At 31.4% G+C, this 12,255-nt stretch overlaps 1 protein-coding gene across 1 annotated transcript in view; it reads left to right on the top strand.

The window, feature by feature from the left end:
* LOC144357988 (pro-interleukin-16-like) overlaps positions 1-12,255 on the top strand; it is a 30,110-nt gene that overhangs the window by 10,180 nt on the left and 7,675 nt on the right. The window contains exons 4-5 of the mRNA XM_085507407.1: positions 3,293-3,444; positions 12,050-12,168. Of these exons, the coding sequence (XP_085363533.1) occupies positions 3,293-3,444; positions 12,050-12,168 (271 nt within the window). The remainder of the gene's footprint in view (positions 1-3,292; positions 3,445-12,049; positions 12,169-12,255) is intronic.

Below are 12,255 nucleotides of genomic sequence, written 5' to 3'. Positions count from 1 at the left end.
ATAGTACATACCCATATCAAATGTAACTTTGGTCATTAATGTATACAGTACATGCCCATATCAAATGTAACTCTGCCCATTAATGTATATAGTACATACCCATATCAAATGTAACTGGCCATTAATGTATACAGTACATACCCATATCAAATGTAACTCTGGCCATTAATGTATATAGTACATACCCATATCAAATGTACCTCTGGCCATTAATGTATATAGTACATACCCATATCAAATGTACCTCTGGCCATTAATGTATACAGTACATACCCATATCAAATGTAACTCTGGTCATTAATGTATATAGTACATACTCATATCAAATGTACCTCTGGCCATTAATGTATACAGTACATACCCATATCAAATGTACCTCTGGTCATTAATGTATATAGTACATACCCATATCAAATGTACCTCTGGCCATTAATGTATATAGTACATACCCATATCAAATGTACCTCTGGCCATTAATGTATACAGTACATACCCATATCAAATGTACCTCTGGCCATTAATGTATACAGTACATACCCATATCAAATGTAACTCTGGTCATTAATGTATACAGTACATACCCATATCAAATGTAACTCTGGTCATTAATGTATACAGTACATACCCATATCAAATGTACCTCTGCCCATTAATGTATACAGTACATACCCATATCAAATGTAACTCTGGCCATTAATGTATACAGTACATACCCATATCAAATGTACCTCTGCCCATTAATGTATACAGTACATACCCATATCAAATGTAACTCTGGTCATTAATGTATACAGTACATACCCATATCAAATGTAACTCTGGTCATTAATGTATATAGTACATACTCATATCAAATGTACCTCTGGCCATTAATGTATACAGTACATACCCATATCAAATGTACCTCTGGCCATTAATGTATACAGTACATACCCATATCAAATGTACCTCTGGCCATTAATGTATATATAGTACATACCCATATCAAATGTAACTCTGGTCATTAATGTATATAGTACATACTCATATCAAATGTACCTCTGGCCATTAATGTATACAGTACATACCCATATCAAATGTAACTCTGGCCATTAATGTATACAGTACATACCCATATCAAATGTACCTCTGGCCATTAATGTATACAGTACATACCCATATCAAATGTAACTCTGGTCATTAATGTATATAGTACATACCCATATCAAATGTACCTCTGGCCATTAATGTATACAGTACATACCCATATCAAATGTACCTCTGGTCATTAATGTATATAGTACATACCCATATCAAATGTAACTCTTCCCATTAATGTATACAGTACATACCCATATCAAATGTAACTCCGCCCATTAATGTATACAGTACATACCCATATCAAATGTAACTCTGCCCATTAATGTATATAGTACATACCCATATCAAATGTACCTCTAGCCATTAATGTATATAGTACATACCCATGTCAAATGTAACTCTGGTCATTAATGTATATAGTACATACCCATATCAAATGCAACTCTGGTCATTAATGTATACAGTACATACCCATATCAAATGTAACTCTGGTCATTAATGTATATATAGTACATACCCATATCAAATGTAACTTCGGTCATTAATGTATACAGTACATACCCATATCAAATGTAACTCTGGTCATTAATGTATACAGTACATACCCATATCAAATGTAACTCTGGTCATTAATGTATATAGTACATACTCATATCAAATGTACCTCTGGCCATTAATGTATACAGTACATACCCATATCAAATGTACCTCTGGCCATTAATGTATACAGTACATACCCATATCAAATGTACCTCTGGCCATTAATGTATATATAGTACATACCCATATCAAATGTAACTCTGGTCATTAATGTATATAGTACATACTCATATCAAATGTACCTCTGGCCATTAATGTATACAGTACATACCCATATCAAATGTAACTCTGGCCATTAATGTATACAGTACATACCCATATCAAATGTACCTCTGGCCATTAATGTATACAGTACATACCCATATCAAATGTAACTCTGGTCATTAATGTATATAGTACATACCCATATCAAATGTACCTCTGGCCATTAATGTATACAGTACATACCCATATCAAATGTACCTCTGGTCATTAATGTATATAGTACATACCCATATCAAATGTAACTCTTCCCATTAATGTATACAGTACATACCCATATCAAATGTAACTCCGCCCATTAATGTATACAGTACATACCCATATCAAATGTAACTCTGCCCATTAATGTATATAGTACATACCCATATCAAATGTACCTCTAGCCATTAATGTATATAGTACATACCCATGTCAAATGTAACTCTGGTCATTAATGTATATAGTACATACCCATATCAAATGCAACTCTGGTCATTAATGTATACAGTACATACCCATATCAAATGTAACTCTGGTCATTAATGTATATATAGTACATACCCATATCAAATGTAACTTCGGTCATTAATGTATACAGTACATACCCATATCAAATGTAACTCTGGTCATTAATGTATACAGTACATACCCATATATTTATTACACTATTATGCCATCAGGGGGTACAATATGGTAAGAGATATTAAAAGCTGAGTAGAAAAAATATGAATCTTAATTACAGGATTCTCCCATGGTAGAGGTGATAGCTTTCATATACTTGATTTCAGTTTTTTTTTACCTGTATTTAAAAACTTTGCTTGGGATATAAAGCATGTCAGTATTTTAATGAAATTGTTTGTTTTATTTAGTTCAACTATACAAACTATAATACTTATTTCAAATAAAATAAGCTGAAATCAGATGCCATCATTATTATGCTGTCAGCTTTCATGAAGTACACCCTGCTTGTTAATATATTTATAATAATAAGTTTTATTTTGTAATGAAAAAAAATAATTCTTCTCAGGTCTGAATGTACCAAAGTATGGCATGAGTAGCAGTTAAACTTTCTACCAAGCCTGGAATTGTCCTCTAACATTTTGAATAGTTTAAAAAATACAAAAATAATGACTGTGCAAAATTCAAGGTTATTGTAATGCTATTGTTTGATGTTTTCATTGTCTCAAATGGAAGTATTGTTATCTCTTGTCAAGTATTTGTAAATAAGGACAATGTTTATAGTGTTAATAACCTTCTGTCTGTGGGGTCACGGTTAGGCTATGCATGGCACTATGGATCTACAGTCATGAAATATAGATCAAACTTGCCTTTGTTTTAGGTTAACAATATTCTAAATATTTTATGTTCACAGCAAATCAAGAAAGGAATTGTATCATTAACTGTTAGAAGTCGCCAGACTCCAACGCATACACCAAGACAAAGCCCTCACCACTCCCCTTCAAATACACCTTTGGGAACACCTAGACACACCCATTTAGTTATCCCAAGCCATACTTCTAACCAGTAAGTTATACTTTCAATTATTTTCATTTTGTTTTAATGATTGGGCTTCTAAAGCCATATCTCTGATATGAGCATATCTCATATGCTTTGACTGATTATGTTTAAATTTTATATATTCGTTATACATCAAGTTATAGATAAAATTATATACATATATTCAAAATGGCTGATTTTGTTTTAATTAATGCTGTTCCAGAGCAATATCTTTCAATATGGACAAGTACTTGTTTGACGATCAGATACAAATGTCAATCACTTTAATGTTAAACAATCATCATAATTAAATTCCTGACATGGTTGTATTCCAGCTATATTTCTATAAACAAAACTATATATCTTAAGTTCTATAACTAACGGGGACTGTGCCATGGCTTGTTTGTAATGTAGTTTTCACAATAGTTTGTGTGTGCTCTTTTTCTTTCTTTTTTCATTTTTATTTCCTTATACTTTAAATCGTTTTTGAACACTTTCATAATAATATACTGTGTATAATCACTTATAGAATGAAGTGGTTTTTTTTAAATGTCTCTCATTCAACTGATATTTATATATTCACAAAAGTCATAAATTTGTGTTCAAGATTCATAGTCACTTAACTGCAGGATATCCAAATTCTTGACATAGCTCTCCCAGGCAAGCACACAATCTATTTATTCATGGCTGGCGTTATGCCAATCCTTATTGTCAATTCACTGTACATATATCATGATAAATTATATTTAAGGTAGCAACAAAGGTAAAACAAAATTGGTTAAAAATTGGTCTGTGATTCAGACAATCTCTGAACAACCTATATATTATCTGAAAGCTAGCTTATAGAGTTCAGAATGTATAGCAAAGTTTATATTATGTTTATGGGGTGCTTGTTGTATATGGCAGATGCCACCTGGGTTAAAGTTGGCTTTGTATGGTTCAGAACGTATAGCAGAGTTTATTGTCCCTGTTCGTACAATGTTTTGACCTGTATGTATCTGTGCGTCTTTCTGTGCATCTTGATCTGAATCTCAGACATGCCTGGTTTGATGATATTCAAATTTCATATATACATCTTGAAAAGCATAATTATGCATGTTCATTTGTCACATATATTTACGAGCATTTCTGTAATTCTGAAACCGGATCTTAGCCGTGTAGGGACAGATTTTAGATAAATATTAAACATTATATAATAATAATAATAACAACTAAACGCAACTTAACCATAAGATAAGTAAGATAAAAAAAGATTACAAAGACAAATAAAACAAGACACACTAAAACACTGAAATTCAACATAAGAAAAGAACTAAAAATTAGAAAATCTCTAATAATAAGACCATGATGCATATCATTTTGTTTTTCAAATCAAATTCAAAATGGCTGACTGGCATTATCGAATGCTTTTGAGTTTGTAGGGTGCATAATGTATGGCAGAATTCACTGAGGTTAAAGTTGAGTTTGTAGGGTGCATAATGTATGGCAGAATTCACTGAGGTTAAAGTTGAGTTTGTAGGGTGCATATTGTATGGCAGAATTCACCGAGGTTAAAGTTGAGTTTGTAGGGTGCATAATGTATGGCAGAATTCACCGAGGTTAAAGTTGAGTTTGTAGGGTGCATAATGTATGGCAGAATTCACCGAGGTTAAAGTTGAGTTTGTAGGGTGCATATTGATAAGATAAGATAAGATAATTCTTTATTACAACCTTCTAGAATGAATTACATATCTATTTTGGTTTATGAAATGCAATGAAGGTGTTAAAATAAACATAACAAGTTAGATATCTAAAATCTACTACAATACAGTTACATGAAATAATGTAAAAAAAAAAAAATATTAATGACCCATTAGGTGGTTTTCTCTAATGGTATATGCTGTTTTTATAAATTTGATAAGCTCTGTTAGTAAATATTTGTTGTTTGTATTCAATATATAAATGAATTTTTCTTTGTTTGTACAGTGTTGAAAATTGTTAATTTTCTTTGAAAAATGTGAATATAACAACTCTCTTTCATCTGTGTAAAGTTCACATTTTGTGATGTAATGAATTTCATCCTCAAGTAGGTTGCATTTAGTACATTTTCTGTCTTCTGTTTTTATTTTTGGTCTTTTGTGCCTTCCCATCTCGATGTTTAGTTTATGGGCACTTAGTCTCAATTTTGCTAATAGACCAATGTTTTCTTTATTATCAAGGATTTTAATGTATGGTTCAGTATTTATATTTTTCTTCTTAGTTTTGAATCTGGTCTTTGATTATCTTGGTTCCATTTATAATTGTAATATTCATTCACTTTTTGTTTAAACTGGTCTTTTTTAACTGTTTCTAAATTCTTAATATCATACAGCTGTTTTATTTTATGCAGATTCATTAACCATGTGTCATTATATTTGTTTTGTTGTTGATCTTTTATTGCATCATATACTAGACTGATTGGGCCATTCTTAATAATATTTTGGTAGTATATGATTGCATTCAGTTGTATTTTTGCTAGTAATGGTAGTCGTCCAATTTCCATTCTACTACCAATGTTACTTGTTCTGTTATTAACATTTAATAATCGTCTACAGAACATTAAATGGTGTTTTTCTGTACACGTTTTGTCCCAGTACTCTGGTACTCTGGTCTGCTATTGATTCCCCAAATTTCTGCAGCATAAGTTAAAATTGGTGTCTGGATGCCCTCAAATAATTTCAATTGTAAAAGCATGTTTAACTTGTTTGATGTTAATACTGGTTTGATTGCTGCATCAGCTTTTTTTGCTTTATCTACCAATCTTTCCATGGTCATGTTCATTGCCCCATTTGTATTAAATGTTACCCCTAGATATGTGAATTGGTTTGTTTTTTCAATCGTGTTTAGCCCATATGAGAATTCTGTATTTTTTGATTTATGACCATTTTTTGTGAAAATCATAATTTTTGTTTTTCTCATATTCAACTGTAAACCCCATTGTTTTGTATATTCATAAAGTGTGTCTATTGACCTTTGTAAGTCTTCTTTGTTAATAGCTGTTAGAACAATATCATCAGCGAATAGAATTGAAGAGATGTTTTGACTATTTAGGTTTGGACTAGTCATTGTACAGTTATCAATGTTGGCTACCAAGTCGTTTATAAAAATGTTAAATAATGTTGGGCTTAATGGACACCCTTGTTTGACACCTTCTTGCATTTTAAAGCTCTCGGTCACTTTGTCATCTAATTTAATTTTGAATTGCATATTCATATACATATGTTTTAGGACTCGATATGCACCACCACATATGTTGTTTTGTAATAATTTTATGAATAGTCGCTCTCTCCAAACTTTATCAAAACATTTTTTTAAGTCTATAAAGCAAGTGTAAAGCTTTTTGTTTTTTGATTGGTATTTTTTGATCAGTGTATGTAATGTCAGTATATGATCAGTTGTTCTGTGATTGCGTCTAAAGCCGGCTTGGTTTTTATGGATTATGTTGCTGGTTTCAAGATGTTGTGTTATACGTTTATTTAAAATTATTGCAAATAATTTTCCAATTGTGTTACTTGTTGATATGCCTCTGTAATTGGCCGGATCATATTTGTCTTCCTTTTTATGTACTGGTGTGATTATATTTGTGTTCCAACAATCTGGATATTCTCCCCTTTGTAAAATGACATTAAAAATCTTTTGTAATGCTTCTGCTATTAATGGATGACTATGCTTTAGCATTTCAGATGGGATGCCATCAATTCCAACTGATTTTCTTGTTTTTATCTTTTTCAAAGCTTCATTGATTTCTTCAAGTGATATTTCAGCGTTCAACATATTATTTAGGAAATTCATATTTTCTAATTGCCTTAATAGTTTCTGTATTTCTGATTGTCTCTTTTCTGAAGTACTAGTATTTTGACTGATATTCTGGAAATGGTTTATCCAATCATTGTATGGTATTTCAGACACAATGCTGTCTTGTTTTCTCTTTGTGTATTGTCTTATTACCTCCCAAAATTTCACTGTATTTTCTTCATTATCTAGGTTGTCTAATTTTTGTTTCATCATTTGCCATCTTTCCTTTTGAAGTGTTTTGACATATTTTCTGAATAGTTTTCTTTCTTCATGATATACTTTTCTCAAGTTTTCATCGTAAGGTCTCTGTTGTATGTGCTTGGCAAGAGTTTCTAGTTGTTTCTTCATTTTCATACAGTTTGAGTCAGTGCATTTTACTTTACTTTTCTTAATGTTTTTTCTGTGTTTTGTCTTTTTTATGTTACATTTTTTGGCAATGATATTTTTGGCATATTGTATGGCAGAATTCACCGAGGTTAAAGTTGAGTTTGTAGGGTGCATAATGTATGGCAGAATTCACCGAGGTTAAAGTTGAGTTTGTAGGGTGCATAATGTATGGCAGAATTCACTGAGGTTAAAGTTGAGTTTGTAGGGTGCATAATGTATGGCAGAATTCACCGAGGTTAAAGTTGAGTTTGTAGGGTGCATAATGTATGGCAGAATTCACCGAGGTTAAAGTTGAGTTTGTAGGGTGCATATTGTATGGCAGAATTCATCGAGGTTAAAGTTGAGTTTGTAGGGTGCATAATGTATGGCAGAATTCACCGAGGTTAAAGTTGAGTTTGTAGGGTGCATAATGTATGGCAGAATTCACCGAGGTTAAAGTTGAGTTTGTAGGGTGCATATTGTATGGCAGAATTCACTGAGGTTAAAGTTGAGTTTGTAGGGTGCATAATGTATGGCAGAATTCACCGAGGTTAAAGTTGAGTTTGTAGGGTGCATAATGTACGGCAGAATTCACTGAGGTTAAAGTTGAGTTTGTAGGGTGCATAATGTATGGCAGAATTCACCGAAGTTAAAGTTGAGTTTGTAGGGTGCATATTGTATGGCAGAATTCACCGAGGTTAAAGTTCAGTTTTTAGGGTGCTTAATGTATGGCAGAATTCACCGAGGTTAAAGTTGAGTTTTTAGGGTTATACGAAGTTTAAAGAGGTTTATTCTAGAATTTAATGGTTTGATTCAGTATAATTCATATTATACATCTTGCTTATCAGAACAATGGGTAGAACACACTGATTTGATCTGTGTTTGTAAAACTATAATAATATCAAATTGACTTTAGAATTAGTTTTGTCTTTGTTATGTTTTTCAACTTCTAGCCTTTTTTGATACTTTTAAACACAGTTCTACAGGACTGTGTTTCAAACATGTAATGGCCAAATAGAATCTAAAGTGACTCACATGTCAAATATTCAATTGTGGGCAGAATTTCAGTCAAGTATGTTGATTTTTTTGAGACCAAGAATGTTGCAAGTAAACCATTTCACTTGTACAACAGAGTAAGCACTGTTTGTTTCGTCATAACGGAGCTTTAAAGAATTCTTAACAATAGGACAATTATAGTTCTTATGGAAGCCATGTGCAATTAGACATGTGACACCTTTGAGCTGCATTTATGGATCAATGCTTACTGTGTCATACCCCCTTTAATCCTTCTAACATTCTATAAGACCACACGTCAAGGAAAATATTATGCAAATTGACCTAATTATGATTATACCTATGCACTTTATCTCAATAGCTCCACTATTGACTTTGATACTATACATATTGATTATATTGATTCATTTAATTTTCTAATTGTTTTCCTTAGTTTGTTACTTTTTTAGCTTGCTGTTGCTTATTTAAACAACATTCTTTATTGTATTATTTTTAAGATCCCAATAAGGATACGAAATCAATAAAAAAAGTTATTCACCTACATGTACATACTTATACTGGTAGGTACCTTAGGTAGACCCCTCTCACGTTTGTTTTTTTCGGGGTGATATCTTCAATTCTCTAATTTTGATGAATATTTTTGCCATTTTTGGTAAAAAGGGATAATTTCAACTTCTTGTTAAAAACCACAAGTCAGATTGCTTTGATATTTTACATATACATATAGGTATTACAGGCAGACTTCTCTCAGCCTAGGACTGTTTGTTAGATTTTCACCTGCATGACAAAAGAGAAAAATGATAAACTTTAACCTAGGGAATATCGACATATGATTTTCAATTGACCTGATTTCATTGATGCTAATTTTTGACTCCCGTGTGCAAAGCACAAAAGGGAGGCTTTGCAGTTACCCTGTCTGTATGTATGTATGTATGTATGTATGTCACTTTTTTTGTTCCATCGTTATCTCAAGAACCACTAATCAAATTTTGATGAAATTTGGTACATAGATGCTCTGGGATAATGCGCAGAGTTGATTAGGTTTTGGTAAAAATCTATGAATATTAATTACCTAATTTGCATGATAATTAGCTGATTTTTAGCTGTTCCAAGACTGTTCCACTGATATCTGAAGAACCACTCATTGGATTTTGATGAAATTTGGCACATGGATGCTCTGAACTAGTGCGCAGATTTGATTAGTTTTGGGTAAAAATCTATGAATATTAATTACCTAATTTGCATGATAATTAACTGATTTTAAGCTGTTCTATGACTTTTCCACTGATTTTTGAAGAACCACTCATTGGATTTCAATGAAACTTGGCACATGGATGCTTTGAACTAATGCACAGATTTTATTAGTTTTGGGTAAAAATCTGTTACCTAATTTACATAATGATTAATCAATTTTCGGCTTTTCCACTGATATCTCAAGTACTAATCATAATATTTCAATAAAACTTGGTACATAGGTGTCCTATGACACTGCACAGACCTGATGGTTTTTAGGGTAATATCAGTACATATTAATTACCTAATTTGCACAATTAATTAACTTTCAGCTTTTGATATTTCGAGTAGTAATGATCACGTTTCAATGAAACTTGGTACATAGTTACTTGAGGACTGTGCAGAGACCTAATTAGTTTTTTGGTAAATATTTGTGCATATTAATCACCTTATTAGCATAATTAGTTAATTTTCAGCTTTTCACCTGATATCTCAAGTACTAATCATCACATTTCAATGAGACTTGCGACATAGATATTCTAGGACTATGCAGAGACCTGATTAATTTTGAGATAAAAAATTTTGCCTATTAATTACCTAATTTGCATAATTAGTTAATTTTTTGCTGTTCTATGGCTGTTGCACTGATGTCTAAAAACCACTCATTGGATTTCAACGAAACTTTTAAAAGAGTACCCATCACATTTCAATGAACCTAAGACTATGCACCATATTAGTTTTTGGTAAATATTTATGCTTCTTAATCACCTAATTAACATAATTAATTAATACTAATATCTCAAGTATTGATCATCACATTTGAATAAAACTTGGTACATAAATGGTCTAGGACAATAGACAGCCTGATTAATTTTGGGTTAAAATCTGTTCATATTAATTCTCTAATTAGCATAATAATTAATATTTTTTTTGGTTCTAATCATATTCCAATGAAACTTGGTACATTGTGCAGACCTTATTAGTTTTACACCTAAATCTGTTCATATTAGTTACCTTATTTGCATAATTAGTTTTCAGCTATTCCATCAATATCTCAAGTATAAGTAATTTTGAATTAATTTTTAATGTGTCTCCAAAACTCTCAGCACACGGGAGTTCTTTCTAAGCTTTCTTTGATTGTTAAATTGATTCTACCTTTATCTGCACTGTTCAGTATAAAATTGTGTAAATGTTATTTTTGAGTATTCACAAAATGGAGGATGTATGATGCAAATTAATGTCAGAAATGATTTATAATTATTTATCAGGCTAAGCTGCAAAATTTACTTGTTACATGTTTTTATAAGAAAAATATTTCAAATAATATCCAAAATTTTAACCATTTAAGCATTTAGTTTCATGGACTACATTAAATAACATCTGAAGTGGTTACTAATTTATGATAGCAAATTTTAGAACAAATTTCCAAGCATACTTAATATGTTAATTTTTATAGCATAAGATGGTTGTGATTTTAAATTTGAAAATGTGAAACCAATCTGTCCTAATTCTTACCACACGTATAACCTGGTAGTTCTAAAATTCTTATTGGTGTACTAAAATAGTTGCATACAAGTACAAGTGAAGTATTGTATGTCATCCACTGTAATAGGATTTCTAGTGCTAGGTTTCTATTTGTATTCACCATCATGTATTCATGTCAAAGAATCAAGTTATATTTTACTTCCATATGTTACACATGTTGGATAAGATTTGTTATATAAGTGTTATGATTTAAATTGTGGATAACTTATTTTGTTGTTTAAAGGTCACTGTAAACTATTTATTTTTTTTTGATAGAAATTTTCATGATTTCAGTATTCTATGGTATTTGTTAAGTCAAAGTAACCTTCACTTCATGTCTTAGGACTCAAAAAGTTATTTTTACAGCTAGAAAAATTCACGATTTTGATTTTTTTCAAAATTTAATAAAATGTGTCTCTTTAAAGGATAAGTGATTTACAGTATATATCATGTCATGGACTGTCACAAAAATTGTCAAAAGTAGTCATTAAAAAATACCTTGGTACAAAAGTCTATGAATGAATGATACCAAACATTATCCTGTGTCAGCTTTCTTCATATGCATGTGCTATTTTGATATTAGATTGAGTCAATGCAAGTTTTGGATCACATCCAGTAACTGGATTCACTGAACTCCATGCAGTAAATAACAATCTGCCTAATTTGCATATGAATGTCATAGGTCAACAAAGGAGCCAATAAATAGGGACATGTCTGAACAGCAACATGTAGTAACAGGAACTAGTCACAGTCAAGATATCTCAGTAAGAGAGACAGAAAAACACGTCCATCTTGTTAAAGGTAAGAACTTTATACACCAGTCTTCGTATCAGTATGAAGGTCATTGCCCTCAATAGTAACATTTCATAATTGGTAAATTACACATTT

The sequence above is a fragment of the Saccoglossus kowalevskii genome, chromosome 13, assembly GCF_978046115.1.
Source record: "Saccoglossus kowalevskii chromosome 13, keSacKowa6.1, whole genome shotgun sequence".
NCBI classification, from domain to species: Eukaryota; Metazoa; Hemichordata; class Enteropneusta; family Harrimaniidae; genus Saccoglossus; species Saccoglossus kowalevskii.
This window is presented reverse-complemented; position numbering and strand designations above follow the sequence as displayed.